The sequence below is a fragment of the Muntiacus reevesi genome, chromosome 2 (assembly GCF_963930625.1).
Source record: "Muntiacus reevesi chromosome 2, mMunRee1.1, whole genome shotgun sequence".
In the NCBI taxonomy this organism is placed as follows: Eukaryota; Metazoa; Chordata; class Mammalia; order Artiodactyla; family Cervidae; genus Muntiacus; species Muntiacus reevesi.
The window spans coordinates 263,369,009-263,390,185 of NC_089250.1; the positions used below are offsets into that span (position 1 = coordinate 263,369,009).

Sequence of the window (21,177 nt, forward strand, 5' to 3'; positions counted from 1 at the left end):
TTTACTACAAAAATAAACGAACGGAAAGAAGTGTGAGATGCTGGGTGCCCAGCATCGGCATGGGTGACCAAGGAGGCTTGGGGGTGGGGGGTGCGAGAGGTGTGTGTGTTGGGGGGGGCGGGCAGCCCTGGGGAGTCAACGTTAAGACACGGGATTGGATGAACGCAGAGGCGATGCGGTGGGACAGATGGAGGAAGCAATGCCAGACAGTCTTGGGGGGGTTTCCAGATGCCATTCTGGGGCCCTTCCCCGCCCTCACACACTCAGACCTCTCCTTAGATAATATATATTAAAAAATAAACCTCCAATTCAGGGTATAAAAACAGAGCAAAGGCACTTGGGGGGTGGGGGTTGGAGGGTTTGGCCACCCCCCCCCACCCAGGCAATACTGAGATGGCCCAGGAATGGGGGCCAGGTGGGGCCCCCCCGGAATGAAGCCCTGAGTCCCCCAAGTGGGAGGGAGAGAAGGCCAAAGCCGGTGGGAGGTGGTGGGGGGCAGTGATCCCATCTGGGCGCCCTCCACCCCCCAAGGCATGGCCCGGGGCAGCCCAGCTCCCTCTCCTCAGGCCCCTGGGGTTGGAGACGCTGGGTAGTCGGTGGTCTGGGTGGTCGGTGGTCGTGCGGTGGCGGGTGGCCCTCTCCTTGCGAAAGGCCTGGGGGCAGGGGAGAGGCAGGAGCAGAAGGGAGATGCGGAGAGATGGAGAGAGATGGACAGGGTGGAAGGGGAGGGTGGGGAAGAAGCACAGAAGAGCCAGAGAAACAAGAAATGGAGATAGGAGGCAGAGTGGGGAGATGCAGAAAGTCAAAGATGGAGGGAGAGAAACGGACAGGGCTAGGCAGCTGTTAGCACCAGTGGGGCCACTCGGGCGCCTCCTCTCTGGCCTGTGCCCGGCTCCCCTGGCCCCCCACTTACCTGCCTGGGGCAGGGGGCCTCAGGTACAGCCAGACTGGGGGACGCTGTTCTCCCCAAGCTGAGACAGGAGGAGTCTCAGGCGGCAAAACTCCTCCTCCACCTCCTGGTTTTGGGGGATCATCAGTGAGAAGGGCTTCCACTTAGTCAGCCCCCTCCTCCCCACTCCCACCCCCAGGCCACACCACCTCCAGCTGCTTAATGGTCTCCTCCAGGCTGAGCAGCTCCTCCCGAATTTCCTGATGCTGCGTTGGGCTTGAGGGGCCGCCCCCTGGGACCCCATCCCCTTCGAGGGGAGGTCCTGCCCCGCTGTCTTCCTCCGAAGGCAACAGGAGCTGTTTCAGGGTCAGCACTGGACAGGGGTGAGGGGACAGAGTCAGACGTGGGGGGGGCGAGGGCTGGGAGATGTAGCTGGGGATGGCTGTGGGCCTACGGTGGGAATGAGCGTCTGGTTAGCCAGACCTGCGGGAGGGGCTGGGGAACGCGAGGAGGGGTGCAGGGGTGTGAAACTGGGGCTGAGGGCCAGGGCACCAAGCACAGAGATGGGCCCCGGGGAGAGGCTGAACTGAAGGTCAGGAACGGACAGGGGCTGCAGGAGGCAGAGGGGCTTGGGGCCACCAAGGACGCTGGTGCAGCCTGGGGCTGTGCACGGGGTGGACTGGGTGGGTTTGCTTCCGGCGGCTGAGCACAGGCAGGTGGGAAAGCAGTGTGGGGGCAGGCGGTGGCCGCCCTGCGCAGGTGGGGCTGAGCTACCTTTCTGAAGGGCCTTGGCAGCGAGCTGGCCCTCAAGGCCTTGTCTGCAGAAGGGCAGGAGGGAGTTGAAGAGTCTCTCCATCCGGCCTGGGTTGGGGAGAAGGGGCTCAGTCCCTGCCAGGCTTCCTGTGGAGTCCCCCACCCCCACTCATCGCCCCTCTATCTAGGCTCACCATCCACTGGGGGCATCTCTCGGCTGCCATTGCCGTTTTCGGAGCTGCTAAGCAGGGGTTCACGAGTGCTGGGGGGAGCAAGTGCCGGGTGACCCCACCGCCCTGGCCCTGGTGGGCAGCAGGGGCAGGGAGACAGGGAGCTGGAGGTGGGGAAGGCAGGGAGGTCCGGAGATAGAGACAGAGGTCGAGTTTGGGAGACAGGGAGACAGAGAGGCTTGGCCAGTGGAAGACAGAGAGGCCTGGATCGGAGACAGATGGGCCGTGGTGGGGTGGGTGCACACCTGCACACACCTTCACGTGCATGCACATAGACACACACGTGCACATGCACGCACATGGAGACTGGGCTGGAGCTCAGGTTCTGGGGACACACAGGGAGGCTGCCCCTTGACCTCTGGTTCCCTCCCCTGGCCCCCTCACCTGCTGGGGCTGGGCCGGTGTTTTGGTCGGGAGGTGGGGGCGGGGACCTTCAGGCATCCAGCGGTCTCAGTGATGATGGTACACCAGCTGAGGAGACAGGCCAGCCCCCTGGGCCGTCAGAGCCCCCAGACCCTGGGCCCCGGCCCAGGTGGGGGTGTCCCACCCCCACCCTGTCCCCAGAGACCCTGGGGCCCGGGCCTCCTTCTCCTCCTCCTCCACTCGCTCCAGGAATCCAGACCCACTCACATCCTCCTCTCGGACACCGTCTGCGCCACCAGCTCGTATATCTGGGCCTCATGGTCCCAGGTAAAAATGACATAGAAGGCTTTGTGATCTGCAGGGGGAGGGAAAAGTGAGGCTCAAAGCCAGGGTCACCCCAACATGCACCTGGGGAAATCCTCCACGACTTTAGGGCTCCCGGGACTCAACTCACCTACTCTGCCCCCGTCCGGAGCCCTCCCTCATCTAATCAGGAAATGACAGCCCTGTCAGCTCTACCTCCAAGACCTCCAGCACTCCTCCCACCACCATGGCCCCACCAGGTTTCAATCCCTGCTCCCTACAGCCCCCAAGATGGGGCCAGGGCATCTTTTCAAAATACTACTTAGAATTGGCAGCTCTTCTGTGCAAAAACCTGGGGGCAGTTTCCCATTTAACTTAATAAAATTCACAAGCCAGCCTGGCACCCTGGCCGGGACCAGTCCAGGGTCCGCCCCCCATCCCCCCCACCAAGCCTCAGCCTCAGGGCGGCCAGCTAGCCCCCCTGGTCACAAAGCATGCTCGCCCAGCTCTGGGATGGCCGTGCCCGGGGGCTCACCGGTGGCCACCTCGCGGGTCATGGCAGAGGTGAGCCGCAGCACCGGACGCAGCATGGTCTTGCCGTCGGGCGTGGGCGTCAGCGTCCGGCTGTGCGACTTAAGCAAGAACCGGTCGTCCTGGCGCTGAAGCAGCAGCAGCAGGTCATCCAGCAGCAGCACGTGCACCTCTGCGGGTTGGGAGGCAGGGCTCAGAACCCGCACCTGACACCCTGGCCCCGAGGCACCCCTCCACCCCCGCCCTGCTCGCTGCTCCGGCGCTCACCCACAGCCTTGTCCTTCGTCACCCGCCACGTCAGTGGGCCCTCGTGGATCAACCTCTTCCTGGTGATGTCTAAGTTCTGGAGGCAGGCAGGAAGGGGTGATGGCCAGTGAAGCAGATGGTGGGGCGGGGGAAGGTGGGGATGACCACGGGGGGTCGGTCAGGTCAGCTCATTCCCAGCTGGGAAATGAGGGGGGTGGGGTCAGAGCTGAGGGGCCCCTCTTGCTTCCTGGGTGTGCTATCAGAGAATGCCCAGGGTAGGGTGAGAGGAGGGGAGGGGAGTGGGGAGGGCACCTTGAACTCGCTCAGCATGGGGTCATTGCTCTGCCGCAGGTGGGTCAAATCCAGGCGCCTCTGATAATCCTTGAGCCGCTAGGGGCAGGGAAGGGAGGGTCACTGGCTTCCACAGACCCCTGCACATGCACGCCCCACCGCCCCTGCCCAGGGCCCCACCCGGCTCACCAGCAGGTCCTCCATGTCCCGAACGGCATAGTTGACGTGTTGCAGAATTTCCCGGCAACACTCGGCTGCCCGCTCCACTTTCTCCCGTTCTGCTGGCTCTTCTGTGGGGAAAGCAGAAGACCAGCCCCGGGGTGAACCCCAACCCTGGAAGCTCCGGGTCCCGAGGCCAAGGCTGAAGGCTGGAGAGCCAAGGTCCGAAAGGACGGGGCAGGGCCACTCTTTCATACCTGTGTTCTGCGCGATGCTCTGCAGAAGCAGCGGGTACTTGGTCAGACGCTGCATCTCCGTGGGGATCATGTCCTTCAGCTGCAGCCGGCGGCACCGGGGCCGGCTCTCGGCGTCCTGCAGAAACGGCAGCGCTGAGATACCAGGACGTCGGCCCCCCTCCCCAGGGACCCTGGGGCCTAGACCACCTCCCCCGCCCACCTCACCTGCACGAAGGTACAGAACCGGGGTTCCTTGCGCTGTTTGCTTTTGAGCTGCTCTAAGGCGAATGACTGGCGGCTGCAGAAGCGGGAGGAGATCTTCTGGAACCACGAGCCCTCGGTACCATCGAACTACAGCGAGAGGCAGGTCAGGGAGGGTATCTCAGGTGGGATGGAGGACAGGGCTAGAGGCCCAGAACCCTGGGGCTTGGATGCGGGTAAGGTTGAGACCCTGGGCCTGGATCCCAGGTCCCCAGCCAGGCAGAGAGGGCGGGGCGGGGCGATGGGGAGGCGGGGCAGTGGAGTGGAGGGGCGGGGCAGTGGAGGGGCGGGGCAAGTGGGCGGTGTCTGGGCGGGGCTCTCTCACCCGGGCCAGCAGCACATCTCCGATCTCCTCGATGAGGTAGCCACTGTCCTGCCTCCGCTTCATCAGGCAATCAAGGAATAGGGCTGTAGGGAGCAGAGAGGAAAGGTGGTGCTCTGTCAGTCCCCGAGATTGGATGCAGAGCTGGTCGGGTGCTGGGGGGTGGGGGCTCGGGCTGCAGGTGGGTGTGTTGGATCCTTGGGGCCAGTGACCGCCCCCCCTCACTCCCCGCCCCATGCCTGTTGATGATGTGTCCCTAGGAGGTGAGCTCTGGGGACCTGGGGATCTGGGGATCTGGAGTGTGGCCCTCCCCAGTGCTAGACCAGAGGCTGCCTGGGGTCAACGGCAAGGCAACCGAACAGAGAGCTTGCAGGTGGAACGATGAGAGGCCCACAGTCCCGCACTCACAATGCACCTCGATGAGCTCATCCAGGCTGGGGAAGATGGTCTGGAGCTCCTGCTGGGAGAAGTAGCCCCCGTCTGCCATGGGCTGATAGAAGAGTTCGTGGAGCACGCGGAGCATGCGCACATGGGCCGCCTCCGTCACCAGGAGCTCTGTGGGGACAGCAGACAGGAGGCAGTTGGAGTTGGGGAGCATGGAGACTCTGGGGGTGTATGGGGGGGCCCTCTCAGAGGCGGGGTGGGGAGGGCATGGCACAAGGATGGCTCTGGGTGGAGCCACTCGCCCCTGAAATAGCCACTGAGAATTCCTCCACCCCACTGCCTTTCCCATATGGCAGCTGCGGCCAGCCAAGGGGACCAGCAGTCCCAGTTTGCCTCATACCATGAGTTTCCCGGGACATGAGATTTTCAGTGCTAAAACTAGGTCGTGTGGGCATGCACGCTCAGTCATGTCTGACTCTCTGTGACCCCATGGACTGTAGCCCACCAGGTTCCTCCACCCATGGGATTTCCCAGGCAATACTGGAGCAGGTTGCCATTTCCTTCTCCAGGGAATTTTCCCAACCCAAGAATCGAACCCATATCTCCGGCATCTCCTGCATTGGCAGGCAGATTATTTACCAACTGCACCACCTGGGAAGTCCCAAAACCAGGAATGTCCCAGGAAAATTGGGGACAAGTTGGTCGCCTCACTGCCTGCAGCTGCATTTCAAGTCTAACCATTCAGCCAGTTTCTCAGGCTGTTTCTGGCACAATGACTCTCTGACAGGTTGATGGCCTGGGATCCAGGGGGCTCCAGGGGGTGCATGCCTGAGTTCCAGTGATCCCTCAAATCCCCAGAGACTAAATGCACGATTTTGTATGTTAAGTATGCATATATTTCTGGTGAGAGAAACTGCCATGCTGTCCGATGTGGTAGCCACTAGCTATGCCAATAACTCTTAAATTTTGCTTAATTAAAATGAAATATAATGCAAAATTCAGCTCTCAGTTGTGCTTACCACACTTTAAATGCTCAACAGCTGTTATGTGGCTGGTGGTTACCATGTTGGAAAGTACAGACAGATATTTATTGCATGTTACCATCATTCCAGAAAATTCTATCAGATGGCACTGGGAATGTTTTGATCATTATCCTCAGAAGGATCTGTGACCCAAAGGGCATCTAACCACTGCCCTAAAACTTCTGAATGAGAATCCTTCTCAACCATTAAATAATCTGTAAATTAACTTCCAAATGAGTTTCCCAAAACACTCTACATCTGGCAAACCTCTCTCAACACAGACACAATTTGAAATCACAGGGAAGAATTAAGACAAAAATGGTATCTCTCAGCTCAGAAGCAAGCATTGCTAAAAATATATTATCTTCCCAAACTTTTCTGGGTGGGAATCTTTTTCTTCCCTGAGTGCTTAAGATCATAGTCATAATAGCAGTCACAGCTGAATGCTCTGTCCCTGGACCCATCACTGTGCTGAATGCATGAATCATCTCATCTTTATCTCTGTGGGACTTTTAAGGGAGGAGTTATCACTGCCCACATTTCACAAACAAGGAGACAAAGGCTTGTGCTAGAAATGCAACTTTTATAGACTGTTTCTGACTGTTCACGTCAACACTGTCCCGCACTACAAAAAATTCTTTAGAGAGGATTTCCCTGGCAGTCCAGTGGTTACGATTCTGTGTTTCCATTGCAGGGAGAGAGCATGGGTTCAATCCCTGGTCAGGGAACTAAGATCCCACATGCCGCGCAGCATGGCCAGAACAGAATAAATTCCTTGGAACTGTCACTTCCAACAGCTGCCTTCCCATTCCTTCCCTGGGATGTTCTACAATTTAGCTAACAAATGGCCCTCTGAGAGAACTGGGCAGCCTTCAAGCTCTGTGTAAGCAACACTAAGACGGCCAACCCCCTGCGTCTGTCTTTGCCAGAGGTGGGCTGTGTCCTTGGCCGCAGTGGGCTGGAGGGGGCGGCACTCACCGCTGATGACCTCCTGCCGCTTCACCTGGCTCCTAGGCAGGCTGTGCAGAATGTCCTGGGGGACAAGCTCTCGCCAGCCAGGCGGCTCCTCTGGTTCCAGCTCTAGTCCTGAGCGGCCCGGCTCCCCCTCGTCTCCAGGCTCCGGGCTGTGGGACAGAGGCCTCGTCAGGTGCCCAGTTCAGGGCATCCCAGGAAAGAGCCTTTGACTCCTTCCACGCCCATCCCCTAGGGCGGCCGAGCTGCGGACCAGCCCCCAGATCTCTGGAAAGCAGCGGCTGACCCCTCTCCTGCGACCACTGGAGGCCCACAGTGACCTCAGCATCTGATATCCCCCACCCCGGCCTCCCTGACTCTCCAGGCTGCTCGGTGGATGCGGGGGGCGGGGCGGGGAGTGACGTACGTGGCTCGTCGGGCAGGGCCAAGCACGGCCGTGGCGGAGCTGGGGTCCATGTCCACGTCGCTCCGGGAGCGGCCCCCACCCCGGCCCTTAGCCCCGAGGCTGCCCCGGGAAGGCCGGCGGCGGTCACTCACCCGCAGGCTCTCTGAGCGCCCCAGACGCCCTGACAGCCTGGACCCCGAGGCCAAGGACAGAGTCAGGCCCGGACAGAGACAGGGAGAGACCACGACAGGGAGAGACGGGGAGAGACCAAGACAGGGACAGACGGGGAGAGACGGGGACAGGGAGAGACGGGGAGAGACCAAGACAGGGAGAGATGGGGAGAGACGGGGAGAGATCGGGACAGGGACAGACGGGGAGAGACGGGGACAGGGAGAGATGGGGACAGGGAGAGACGGGGAGAGACCAAGACAGGGACAGACGGGGAGAGATGGGGAGAGACCAAGACAGGGAGAGACGGGGAGAGATGGGGACAGGGAGAGACGGGGAGAGACCAAGACGGGGAGAGACGGGAAGAGACGGGGAGAGACGGGGAGAGACCGGGACAGGGAGAGACGGGGAGAGATGGGGAGAGACGAAGACAGGGAGAGACAGGGAGAGACGGGGAGAGACGGGGAGAGACGGGGAGAGACCAAGACAGGGAGAGACCAGGACAGGGAGAGACGGGGAGAGACAGGGAGAGACCGGGACAGGGAAAGACGGGGAGAGACAGGGAGAGACCGGGACAGGGAGAGACGGGGAGAGACGGGGACAGGGAGAGACGGGGAGAGACCAGCACAGGGATCAAACATGCAACAGAAGAGAGGAGAGAGTCAGAAGGACCAGTGTAACTTCGGGGTGCAGGGGCAGTGGGGGGTGGTCAGAAGGGATACTGAAACTGGTCGGGGAGGGACAGGGATGGGGAACCCAGCAGGGAGCAAAGGACTGCCCCCTCCCTTCCCTGAGGCAGGGGGATGGGGGCAGATCAGGAGGCAAGGCGGGGAGGGGGGTTTCAATACTTAGCTCTTCGGCTGGGAGGGTGGTGTCCCTACCCACCCCTCACAGGGGTGAAGGGGAAGGGGTGGCCCCTGGGGGGAGGGGAGGGGCTAGGAGAAATGGGGGAGGGGCTAGCCCTCCCCCCACCCAGGGCCCAGGCACCCACCTCTTCCACTTTCTGGGGAGAGAGGGGGACAGGGTCAGAGGTGGACCCAGAGGGAACCCGACTCACCTCCCCCACCCACCACAGGGTCCCCAAAGCAGCAGCACGAGGACTGGCAGGGGGCAGAGCCTGCCCCCCAACTGTGAGGAGGACAGGGCCCCCGGGCATGGAGCACAGAGGGCTGGGGCAAGGGAGGGAGGGGGCGCTGGGAGGCAGGAGCAAGGAGGCTGGGCTGGAGGCTTAAGAATGGGTGGGGGGATGAGGGGACGGATGGAAGAGGGGGGTGGTAGTAGGGGCAGAGGGAGAGGGGCCAGGAAGGGCCGAGAGGGAGTGAAGTAGAAGAAGAGGAAGGGGGAGGAAAGGAGAGAAAGAGGTAGCAAGGGGAGAGGAGAAAAAAATTCAGTGAAAAAGGAAGGAGAGGAAGAAGGGAAGGAGAAAGGGAGGAAGAAGGGATGAAGGGAGAGATGAGGAAAGACAGAGTGGAGGAAGAAGGTAGAGGAGGCGAAGAGGGAGGAGCGGGGCAGAGTGGAGACGGCTCGGCTGGGGACAGGCAGGTGCAAGTGGCAGCACGACTCCCAACACGTACCCTCCCCCGCCCAGCCTGCGCCCAGCCCCGGGTACCTCTCTGTGTCGGCACCCTCCTCCGTGGTCTCTGGGGGCGCTGGGGTGTCCAGGCTGGCTGGGCCCTGCGGGGGCGGGTCCCCCACCTCCAGGAGGGCATCAACACCTGTGGGGACCATGTGAGGGGGGAAGCAAGGCTGGCTGGAAGGCCCCTGCGGTGGTGAGACCCACACCCCCCTACACCCTGGGGGCCTCCATTCCTTGAACCATCCACTGCCTGGCCAACACCACGTGGCTGCTCTGTATTTTAGTAGGGGACAGACAGATGGAAGGTGGTAAAGAATCTGCCTGCAATGTAGGAGACCTGGAATTGATCCCTGGGCTGGGAAGATCCCCTGGAGAAGGAAAAGGCTATCCACTCCAGTATTTCTGGTCTGGAGAATTCCCTGGACCGTATAGTCCATGGGGTTGCAAAGAGTTGGACACGACTGAATGACTAAGCACATGCACAGACAGATGGAAAGAGCTCTGAAAACAGGGCCATGGGCAGCTAGGGCCCAGGGGGTGAAGATGTCGCAAAACTGAGGTGCCAGTCTCCCACTTGGAGAGGAGACTGGATGCCTCCACATTCATTCATTCTCCCAACACTCCATTGGGACTTGTGGGAAGAGAATGTATCCCATTTAGAGGGGAGGAGGCTGAAGTTCAGAGAGAGGAGGGGCTTCTAAGATCTGACATAAGTAAAATGCAGAACCAGGATTTGAACCCAGGCCCTGGCCAAGTGGCTTTCTGGGGGGCGTCACCCAAGGAGTGGGAGACCTTTCCATGGAGCAGCCAGGTTCACCATCTAAGGGGGTTGATTGGCCATGAACTTAGAGGGTTCTGGGAAATGAAACCATGGGGGCTGATGGGAAATGTAGTCCAAGGAGGTGGGGAACTCCATCACCAGGACAGAGGTCAGAGCTTAGGAGGAAAGCCACGGAAAGGGTAAACCAGGGGAAGGAAGTGGTTATCAGTAACACTGGTGGCAAGAAGCAGGGAGGGCGGAGGACCAAGGGGCTGTTCTGCTGGGGGGTATAGGAAACTCACCTGGCTCCCGATCAGGGCTGTCCCCTGACAGAGGGTGCAGAGAAACTCCAGTGGTGTCCTGCCCAGGGCCTCCAAGATTCCGGTCCCGGGAAGGCGCCCCCTGACCTCCCTTACGTTCTGTAAGGCCCGGCTTCTCAGCTGGGGACGTATTGAGGGAGAAAACGGAGTATGAGAGTCAAGCAACTCAAATCCACAAGGGCCGGGGGATCTAAGAGGCTAAGGTCCTCCCCATCGCCCAGGAGACCCCCCCTCCACCCTCAGACCCAGAAGTCCTAGCCCCTCGCCCCTCCTCCCTCAAACCTTGTGGGTCCCCCCACCTCCCCTCTTAGGTCCCCAGGATGGATGATGCTCTAGATTCAGGACCATTACCATCAACCTCGACCTTCAGGTGTCGAAAATCTGGGGCTGAAATGAGAGATGGGACCATGAGGTGGGGGCAACACGGGGAAGTCAGGGCAGGGCCAAGGCCGGGCACCTCACCCTGGGGCTCTCCCCGGTTCCAGCGGGCGGCATCCAGGAAGCTGCTCAGGCCTTTCTTGGTCTTGGTCGGTTCATCTGACCGCCGGTTCCCTATCATCTGGGGAAGGGGGGGAGAGGGGGCTTGGCATTTCTGGACCGATGTCATCAGAGGGCTCAAACCTCAGGGGCATAGACGTTTCCTGGGGGGGAAGGGGAAAGGCCTTCTCTGGGGAGGAGAGGGCCAGGTTTGGGCACTCAGGGAAGCACCTTTTTCCGAAAGAAATTCCTCCCGGACTTCTTGTCCCCGCTCTTGGTCCGCACCCCAAGGTGCCGCATGTACAGGCTGATGGCGTTGACCACGGCGGCACTGTGGGGAGGGGACAGTGAGGGCGCACAGACAGACACGCAGGCTCCCAAGGGCGCAGGGACCCTGCCGCCCCCACAGCTTCCCTCCGCTCGCTTCCCACCCCAGCCCCACAACCACCTCCTGCTGAGCATCTGAGCAAAGGGAGAGAGAGAGGAGGTTCTAGGGAACAGAGCCGGGAATGCAGCTCAACACCCAGGCCCCCAGGTAGACCACCCCTCCTCAGGCCCGTGACACCAAACTCCCCGCCGGCCTCTGCTTCCATCACCTCTTCTCCTCATCGTTAGAGATGGTGTGCCTGTAAGAAGAAAAAGTCTGTGAGCAATGTTCTAAGCCTGGGGTCCCTGACTACCCAGCACAACAGGTCACTGTCCCCTTCAAAGCTGGGACGGAGGAGGTAGGGGGACACTCTGCCAAAGCATCTGGGACAGACAGTTGCTGGAGGAGAGACCCTCACTCGGGGCGGTGGGAGTTGCAAGAGCAGACCCCAAAGCCCAGGCTGAATGCAAGACCATGGATGAGACCTGGGAACTGGGAGGGACCCCCAAGCTGGGAAGGGAAGATGCAAAACCAGACGGGTGAACATGCGAAGGCTTCCCAGGTGGCACCAGTGGTAAAGAACCTGCCTGGCAATGCAGATAGACAAGAGACACAGGCTTGACCCCTGGGTCAGGAAGGGCCCCTGGAGGAAAGCATGGCAACCCATTCCAGTCTTTTTGCCTGAAGAATCCCATGGACAAGAGAAGCCTGATGGGCTACAGTCCATGGGGTTGCAAAGAACTGGACGTGACTGAAGTAAGTGTGCACACAAGGGCCCCAGAAGTTAGGAGAGGAAACCAAATGCGTGGAAATGACCCCTGAAGCTGAAGAGGAAGCCTGGAAGCGGATGGGACGAGGATGGGATAGCAGAGGGTGCCCCCTGGGCTAAGGAGAGACCTGCCCCACTTACTGCATCTCCTCCAGGTGGGTCAGTTGCCGCTCAGCCAGGTGCCGCTCCCGGGCCTCATAGCTGGCACGGTCCCGCGCCACCCAGGCCCCCAGCTGGGCCAGCTCCTGCTCCCAGGGTGTCATGCCCATGAGCTTCTTGGAGCGAAAGTCCTCCAGCTGCCGGACCACGGCTACCTGCTGGCTCTGCACCACCTCCTGCACGAACTGCCGCTGGAGGTCCTCAGAGAAGAGGTCAGGCCGCGTGCGGTCTGCGGGGACAACGGGGCCCGGGCTGGGGGCCAGTTCCCTGGGCCGTGAGTTCGCCCCTAGCCCTGCCCACCCTTGGACTCTGACAGCCATGCTTCCTTGGGCTGGGGTGGCCATTAGAAAGGAAGGCATCTCCGCTGTCCAGGGACCGTGGTGCGAGCATGGCCTCCCACCCCGGAGGGGGGCTCCTGGTCCCTGCTCGCGACCTCTCCCTCACCCCAAAGTCCCCTTTCATTTCCTTACCAAGTTCAAAGGCCACGGTGGGAGGGACCATCACTCGTAGAATCTGCTCAGGAGAGAGAATGGAGTGAAGGGGAGGACGCAGCGGTGAAGGGGCAGCCGTGATGGGATGAAGGGATGGCAGCCCAGGCAGCAGGTGGGAATGGTGCTCTGACGGGAGGAGCAGTGGATGGAGAGCCAGGCTGGCACGAGGTCTCCCACCGGGCGGCCAGGCCTCCCTTCACGCTGTCCTCAGCAGGGTGGAGGTTGGGAGGAGCAGGGTGGCTGCCCAGGGGGTTGGGGATGGGGGACGGGGGCCCTAGAAGGGGTCTCTCACCGAGTGCTTATCCAGGAAGCTGTGGTAGAAGTCGATGAAGGCCTTCTTGAACTCCTTGGGGCCCAGGGAGCCGAGCATGTCCGCATGCAGGCAGCAGAGCTGCGGGACACAGAGCGTGACCCATCCTCTTCCCTCCCCCAAACCGCACTGCCCCTTGGAAAGCCTCGGGGTGCAAACCCTCTGGGAAGTGCTCCCCGATGTCCCGCATCCCCACACCCGACTCCTGCACAGCTGCCCAGGGCCACTGCACCATTCCCTTAATTTTCTCTCCTGTGAAATGGTTCTTTGGTCTGTCTTCTCGCTGCTGCTGCTGTTACAACCATCACCACCCCCAGCTATACTAAGAGGGCTCAGTGCATCCCCGACACTGTCCAAACCCTTCACCTGCATTAATCTGTTCAACCATGGGGAGGACCATCATTATCCCGTTGTTGCAGATGAGAAAACAGCTAGTAAGTGACAAAACTGGGATTGAATTTCTGGCAGTCTGTCTCTGCGACTCTCCATTGCCAAGCAATACTGTTACTCAAGGGTGTGTATGTGTGTGTGTGTGTGTGTGTGTGTGGCAGCCAGGAGGTTCTGATTCATCGGTGTCTCAGGGCCTAGCGCACAGCGGGGCTGATCACATAAACAGACGGACAAGTGATGCTCGCTCACTCATTCATTCGTCAAGCATTCCCTGAGGTTGCCTGTGGAGGGAGCCCTCTGCTGGGTGACAGTGGCAATGCTGTGGGGCCTCCAACCTGTCCTGGCTCCTGGCACACTCTCACTGGGTAAGGGACATGGTCTCAGTCAGCTAAGGACTCGTCCCAGTAATCTATGCCTGCTCCCTTCCCACCCACCCCCCAAAAAAATCAAAACTCCATCTGAGTCTAACAGGAAGCAGCCCACGTGACCACAACCATCTCCCGGCCGCTCCACCAGTCAGTAAGGTGAGGGAACGGCACGAGTATAAATCTCAAAACGCCAAAGGCCATCTGGGTCACGTTAGTCACACCTCTGGCTGTGGCGAGGCCTCAGTTTCCACATCTGGAAAGGGACACAGCAACCAGCACAACCCCTGGGCTAAGTTCCAGGAGCTCAAGTTCCAGAAACACTCAGGCTCAGCAGGGGGACTCCTTTGCCCAGAGGGCCAGTCCCTCAGGCATTAGGGGAGGCTGCAGGGAGGACAGCACTTTTCTGGCAATTTCCTGATTTCCTGTTTCTGAAACTTTGGTGTCAGTCAATACAGCCTTCTCTCTGCCACCCCCAGGCATCCCTTTCTGCCACTTCCATCAGTCTCCTTGTTTTCTGGAGGGGGCTTCCCTGGTGGTTCCAGATGGTGAAGAATCTGCCTGTTTTGTGAGAGACCTGTGTTTGATCCCTAGGTTGGGAAGAATCCCCTGGAGACGGGAATGGCTACCTACACCAGTATTCTTCCCTGGAGAATTCCATGGACAGAGGAGTCTGGTGGGCTATGGTCTACGGGGTTGCTGAGTCAGACACGACTGAGCCACCAACACTACGACCCACGTCCAGTACAGAGCAGTGCCCTGGTCTAAGCCCAGCTCTCAGCCTATGCTGGGCTGCGTGGGGTCCTCACGGGACAGGACCCCAATCCACAGAGCTTTCTCCAGCCAGCACTGGGCCTTCTTCCTCCCCAAGCCACCTGCCGGGTTCTCTAGACTCTGCAGGCGTCTCCCAGACAGTATGGCTCTGCATCCACACCTCCCCGGTATTTTCTGCCCGATACAAGTTTTCTGTAGCATCCATTACGTCCTCTGTGCCTCGTGGGCTGCTTGGAGCGGTCTCCTTGTTTCTGGACCAGGGCCTGCTGTGCTGCCTAGGCCCGAGAAGGCTACTGGCCTTCTCCCAACCACCAGCCCTGAAGCACTGACTGGAGGCACCTGCGGAGAATTAAGATTCTGGGGCTAAGGGCGCTGTCACTGACGAGTGATGCTGCCATGGGCACGGTTTTCCTCCAGGCTGCTGGATTCTCTGTTGCTCTGTGAGACTGCGCCCTGCTTTGCTCAGAAATTTACACTGGCAGCTGCAACCTTGTCTGGACCCCATGGCGGGCTTCCTGGCTCTCAAGCTGTGTGCTCTGGGTCTCTTTCCTAGACCCTCCTGACTCATCCTCAGGGGCCTAAAGCACTGAACACTGCGGCCGGTCCCAGCCCCGCCCCGTGCCTCTCCGGCCCCGCCCCCGTGCCTCCCCAGCCCCGCCCTCACCAGGGGTCCCGGCTCAAACTGCATGGCCACGTGCTGCAGGAGGGCCATGAGGTGGGCCGGGCGCCGCTTCACCTGATCCAGGTTCTGGAACTGGTTGTTCTGTTCCTCGGGGTTCTGAGGGGTGGGGAAGGGAGTGAGACAGAGGGGAGCAGAGGAGGGGCTTGGGGCTTGATCCCCGCCCCTCTTCCCCGGCACTTCCCCCAAAGGACCCAAGCTGGGGGGTGGGGGTGCTGATGGTGCCACTGCTGGGATGGTGGCCAGTCAGGGGGTGGGGAGGATGGATGAGACTTCATGTTCTAACGGTGGGTGGTGAGGAGAGAAATCAGGAGAGATTTGCGGATCTTTGCTGTCATTATGGGGAGTGGGCAGCGATAAAAACTGCGATCAGAGTAAACCGGCTGACAGCTTGTGCTGTAATATCAAAACGGGCACTGAGGATGGGGTGAAGGGATAAGGAAGGAGGTACTAGGAAGATGAAAGAGAGATGGGGGCTTCCCTGGTGGTCTTGTGGTTAAGAATCTGTCTTGCAATGCAAGGGATGCCAGTTCGATCCCTGGTCTGGGAGGACCCCACATGCTGCAGAGCAATTAAGCCCGGGCGCCTCAACTACTGAGCCCACGTGCAGCAACTACGGAAGCCCGCATGCCCCTAGAGCCTGTGCTCTGCAACAGGAGAGAAGCCATTGCAATTGAGAAGCCCACGCACCGCAACAAAGAGAAGCACCACCCCCTCACTTGCCACAACTAGAGAAAGCCCGAGCTCAGCAGTGAAGACCCAACATCACCAAAAAATAAACTAAAGACATCCTTAAAAAAGAGAGAGAGATGGGCAGAGACAGGAGGCCAAATGACAGCATCAGAGGATGGAGAACAGGGTGTAAGCGGGAGGGGACGCTGAGGATAGGGCTTGAGGGCTGGGGCCCCGGGGAGCCTGAGACAGAGGCTTTTCCAGCCCGCCTCCCTCTCACCGTCTTCAACTCAATCTCAAAATCCTCATCCTCTGCCCCGATGATGCTGACGGGCACCAGGCCGGGTCGGGGGGGCCCTGGGGCCTGTGGAAGGGGAGGGATGGCTTCAGCCCACATTGCTCCCCGCCACACAGCACCTCCCTCCCCCACCTTCCCAGTCCCCTCACCCCTCGGCCCTCTCCACTCACCGCCCCTCGGGCGACGTCTTCTGCCTCCATGGGCTCTGCCGGGCTGGGGGAAGAGGAGGGGCTGCGGTTAGAGGGGTGGGAGGCAGGGAGAGCAGGGCGGTTACTCACAGATTCCTGGCCCAGGTGCGAAGGTGAGTAAACAGCCTCCTCTCCCCCCCATCCCGGCCTCCACAGCTCAATGGGGCCTCTGTGTGGCGACAAAGAGCCCTTCAGAGGCCAGCCAGGGCGGGGAGCCCGAGGACAGGGAGCCGGGTGTGGGGGGGAGCTGGAGGACAGGAGCCTGGGTCCATGAAAGAGCTGTGGCCCAGGAGCCTGCGATTTGGGGTGCCCTGATGGAGGAAGGGCCTGGGGGCTCTTGGATCTAAGTAAGGGAGGAGGGGTTGGGGAGTTGGGTCCTAGGGGGGCAGGGCTTGCAGGCCAACAGAGTTGGAAAAGTTAGAGGGGAGCTGGGAGGGAGATAACTGGGGTGTGGGGGCTTGCTTCTGACCTGCGACAGACTTGGGGCAGGATGTTGCCTCTGAACCCACCAGCCCCACTTCCTGTGACAGGAAATCACAATGGCAAATCCCCCAACCCCCAGCTCTCTCCACAGAAGAAAACAAAACTGCAAACCCTCCTCCTTCAGGCACCAAGGGGCCTCTCCTCCTGGGGCCCTGGCATCTTTCCGGCTCCCATCCCAGAAAGTAAGGGATGGTCGTCAGATAGCTCTTCCCCCCAGGTGCCTCTGTCTCCCTCACCCCACATCCACCTGTCCCGTCTGTCTGTCTGCCAGCTTGCCTCTCCCCAGCCAGAGCCCCCTGGCTGTCTCTCGCTTGAGTCTGCCTCCTGTCTTTTGCCTCTTTCCTCCCTGATTCTTCATTTTCTCTCTCCCTTCCTTCATACCCGGCTCATTTTTTCCCACCATCTCTGCCTCCCCTCCCCCCACATCCGCCGAGGCCCCACCCTGTCTTCTCTTGCTCCCCGTCTTCCCTCCTCGCTCTTCTCGGCCTCTGTCTCCCCACGCCTGGTTCCTGCAGCCACTGTCCCCGCACCTGTCCGCGTCGCTCGCTCTCTCCCCCCTCTCTCTCTCCCGTCTCTCGCTGTCTCTCCCATCTTGTCTCCCTTAGAATCTCCCCGTCCCTGTGTCTTCCCACCGACATCTTCGGTGTTCTTAATTAGTCTGACTAATGCCACTTGAGCCCGTGTGTCAGGCAGGAAGGAGCTGTGGAAACGGGTGGGGTGCACCGCTGGGGTAAGGGGTGGTTCTCCCCACAGCCCAAAGCTATTTATAACCCTAGTCGCCTGAGTCCGATCCTTCTCCTCTTCCACTGGCCTCCTCCCTAGCACTCAATAAACGGCAGCCGGCCTTTTGACTCTGATCATTAAACAATGATGCCTTCTGGAGTGTCCAAGTGCCATCCTATGGGCTCACCCAAGCAGGCCTCATTTTGATTCTTTTCTATAAAGTGTGTTTGTCCAACATCCAAGCTTGGGTGACTTCAGATCTGAGCATTGTTAAACGTTCACATAAATAAAGTTGCAAACCAAGGCAGAAGAATAGTAGTAATTATTTATTATGAGAGCTGAACTTACACTGCACTTACAGTGTGCTAGGCGCTGCTCTAAGTGCTTCTCACAGAGTAACTCACTGAAGCCTCATGACCACAAGCAGCCCTGTGCTGTTATTACTCCCATCTGAGACAGAAAGCCTTCACCAGGCCACCAGCTGCAGCTTCTGGGCTGGAAGGCATGACCATGGACATGGAGGGTCCATGCTCATTCCACTCAGGGGTGGGTGGAAAAAGTTCGACAGAGGCAGGGGTGATTCCAAAAGGGCCAAAGCAAGGACACAGGTTTATCTGAACAATGCTTAGGTGCCAGGCAGGCCTCGGAACATGCACTTGATATGTATTACTTCCTTCATTCCTCATCACCACGACAGGAAATAATAGCTAACGAGGAATGTGCACTAAGTGCCATGAAGTACAGTATTAGTGCTTGACAGGTATAAACTCAATCCTCTCAGTGACCCTGGGCAGTTTTCTTATTACTGCTATTATTCCCATTTTACAGGGGAGGAAACTGAGGGACAGCTTATAAGAAGCACTGCCAGGATTCTGACCCAGGCAGGCTGGCTCCAGAGTTTATGCATTTAACTCCCAGAATGTGCTGCTTTGAGAGCATGGGGAATCCGCACCCCCACCTTAGGAAACTGAAATCTCAATCAAAGCTGAGACACAGCAGGTCTCCCTATGGTATCCGGGTATGTGGACACTGTGATCTGGGCAAGAGTTCAGACTGGACTCAGCTGCTCCACAGAGGCCTGGGCTCAGAGAGGATTGGGGAGGAGGGTGGCTCCTTAAAAGATGGGGCATGAAGGAGTCCTGCAAAGTTTGAGTGATAGGTGGAAGCGGTCAGATGGATCTAAAGGCAACTGACAAGGCCTGAGGTCCAGCAGAGAGGGTGCTGTGTGCATGGGGCTGTGGAGATGAGGGCAGGTTGACAAGGTCCTTAACAGTGGGGGTCCGAGAACAAAGTGGGCATGCGCAAGGACTATATGGGCGCCTGCATATTATGCAGGGCTCAGGGTCTACAACAGGCTTTCCTGGTGGCTTAGACCACAAAGAATCTGCCGGCAATAAGGAGGAGACCGGGTTCAATCCCTGGGTCAGGAAAATCCCCTGGAGAAGGGAATAGCTACCCATTCCAGTATTCTTGCCTGGAGAATTCCATGGACAGAGAAGCCTGGCAGGCTGTACAGTCCACGGGGTGGAAAAGAGCCCGACACGACTGAGTGACTCACAGTTCAGGGTCTATAAGATATTGAGTGGATGACCCTGGTCTCCAAGAACCTCTGGGAGCCTTAAAGAAACTAAAACACAAAGTAGTCAAGGTTAGTCCTTGGAATGCATAAGGCCCCAGATTCTGTTTGACACATGGTGGTCTACAAGGATCCTTGGTCCACAGCATCGTAAGTCCATAAGGGAAAGAAGCCAGTTTGTGGGACCTCTGGAGATTTAAAAGGGGAACACAATTCTATAGGGGAGTTTGGTGGTCCCCGAGACCCACAGTCTACAAAGCCGCGGATTCTAGCAGATGCTACTGATGTATCGAAATCCCCAGTCTGTAAGGAGCTGCACCTCCACGCAGGGCAATCAGGAACCTTAGAGGGTCTGTAGGACCTAGTGGTCTATATGGAACGTGGCAGGTCTACACAAGCCCCAAATCATATGTAGGACGTGGCGGGTGTACACGGCCCCTAAATCCTACACGGGACTTGGCAGTGTGCATGGTCTGGGATGCTAGGGAGGACGTGCGGAGTCAGGGTCTGACGCCCGCGGGGGCCGCGTCCCTCACCTGCTCCAGGTCGGAGGCGAAGCACCGCAGCAGCCAGAACCGAAGCCTCCGCGCGCCGGCTCCGGGCTCCCCCACCCCCGACTCGGAGTCGCTCTAGCCAGCCCAGAGTCGGTCTTTGCGTCCAGCTCCACTCCTCCTGCCAGCCGTTCTAGCCTGCTCCTGCCGGGCTCCAGCCCAGAAAACTCTACTCCTCCTTGCCGGCCGCTCTAGCTCTCCGCTGAGCCACGCAGGCCAGATAGGGCCGCTCTGGCCTGTCTAGGAGGGCTGGTGTTTCCGGGTCTCGACTGCCCCCGTCACTCTCCTGGGCCCCGCCCCCTGCCCCCCGCCCCCAGGCCGGAGGCGGGGATAGTTCCAGCCCCCAGATCAGTGTTCGTTCAATCCGAGTCGCCCCGACCCTTAGCCGTCCCCCCAGACTGGGGTCCCCGTCCTATCTCGCCGCCCTAACGTGGGGCCACTTGAATTCCCAACACCTATACATTAATTCTCCCTGCAGTCCCTCCAGACACCCCCGCACACTTTCTGCTGGGGCTGCAAAACAAAATCCTAGATTTTGCAAACAAAATCCTTTCCATCTGACATGCAGCGGTACCTGGAGAAAACTAAATACCTCTTCCCGGGCCTCAGTCTTCCCATGAGTACAATGGGGAACGATCTCCAGTTTTTGTCCCCTACAACCTATTTCCCAAGGTATAATTCCTGACCCAACCCAGAAAAAGACCTTTCCAAAAAATGCTTTCAAACGCGTTCTGCAACTTTCAACTTCAAGACAGCCTACGGCCTATCGCCACTTTTCCTTTTGAGTGGCTCTAAAGTATGCGGACTTGGAGGACCGCGCTTGGCTAAAAGCACCTGCGAGTTCAAATCCCAACTCCACTCAGTCTCACGATGTGCGTGCCTTGGGACGAGTTTGTCTTACTCCCTGGGTCTCAGTATCCCCACCCGTGCAATGGGAGTGATCATCCGTCCTCCGCCACACAGTTGGGAAACTCTGACCCCGGGCTTGCAGCCCTCATCTCACCTACCGGGCCCTCAGCAAGTATTACTTCTCCTCTCTTTGTCCCCTTTGACAGATGGAAAAACTGAGGCCCAAGGGAGGGGCGGCCGCTGGCTCAGCCGGGCCGGTAGGAGGCCCCTCCACGGCCGGCAGCGCCCAGCCCCCTCCCTCCTCCTCCCTACTTCCCCTAGCAGCCGAGGGGAGGGAGGCCGGGCGGGGCCAGGGACGGTGTACCTGGTGTCCGCGCGGGGTGGTGACCGGCGGGGCGCCCGAGGTCGGGCTCGGCGATCCCGGGCCCGGTGTCCCGGCTCCCGCTTCCTGGCTCTGGCGGGGCAGGAAGTTGGGGCGTTTTTCCGGAGGCCCCAGCCCCGCCGCCCCTCCTTGCTTCCTGCCCGCGCCCCGCGCCCGCCCGGCACCTCCGCTTCCTTCCCCTTCTCGCCGCCGGCCCCGCCCTCCTTTCCCCGCTCCGCCCTGGACCTGCGGGCATCAACCCCACCCGGACCCCGCCCAGTTTCTCCCGGCTTTGTCAGTCTGTCCCTCCGCAGGGCACGGGCACCACATTTCTCAGATCTGCCTGACGTCGGCCATCACCTCCCTGGCAAGGCAGGGGGCCCTGCGTCCGTCTCCACCTGCGTGTGGCCGCCCCTGCTCTGAGTCTCTGTGTATCTCTTGGTCTTTTCTGTTTTTGCTTCTGTGTGTTTCTGTCCGTGTTCCTCTCTTTGCCTCTGTCTCTGACTCTCTTGCTACGTTGAGGT

At 59.5% G+C, this 21,177-nt stretch overlaps 1 protein-coding gene across 4 annotated transcripts; it reads right to left on the reverse strand.

Moving 5' to 3' along the window:
• Positions 1–272: 272 nt before the first annotated feature.
• Positions 273–20,852, reverse strand: ARHGEF1 (Rho guanine nucleotide exchange factor 1). Of its 4 annotated transcripts, none has more exons than XM_065926190.1 (30): positions 20,657–20,852; positions 16,093–16,135; positions 15,905–15,988; positions 14,938–15,051; positions 12,727–12,825; positions 12,414–12,456; positions 11,926–12,172; positions 11,245–11,274; positions 10,880–10,979; positions 10,634–10,730; positions 10,523–10,558; positions 10,154–10,291; positions 9,125–9,230; positions 7,369–7,536; positions 6,969–7,114; positions 4,993–5,139; positions 4,588–4,670; positions 4,227–4,352; positions 4,023–4,137; positions 3,796–3,896; positions 3,628–3,705; positions 3,337–3,412; positions 3,074–3,241; positions 2,503–2,590; positions 2,257–2,343; positions 1,837–1,904; positions 1,664–1,750; positions 1,099–1,262; positions 914–1,016; positions 273–653 (listed from the first exon to the last, which is right to left on the reverse strand). In XM_065926190.1, exons 2-29 carry the CDS (start codon positions 16,120–16,122, stop codon positions 933–935), a joined length of 2,910 nt encoding a protein of 969 aa, XP_065782262.1. In that variant the 5' UTR covers positions 16,123–16,135; positions 20,657–20,852; the 3' UTR covers positions 273–653; positions 914–932. The 4 variants fall into 4 exon arrangements, with proteins under 4 accessions (XP_065782262.1, XP_065782260.1, XP_065782259.1 ...); XM_065926188.1 differs by having other exon boundaries at positions 7,369–7,467; positions 20,657–20,784; XM_065926187.1 differs by lacking the exon at positions 20,657–20,852 and adding an exon at positions 19,429–19,663.
• Between the last annotated feature and the right edge of the window lie 325 nt (positions 20,853–21,177).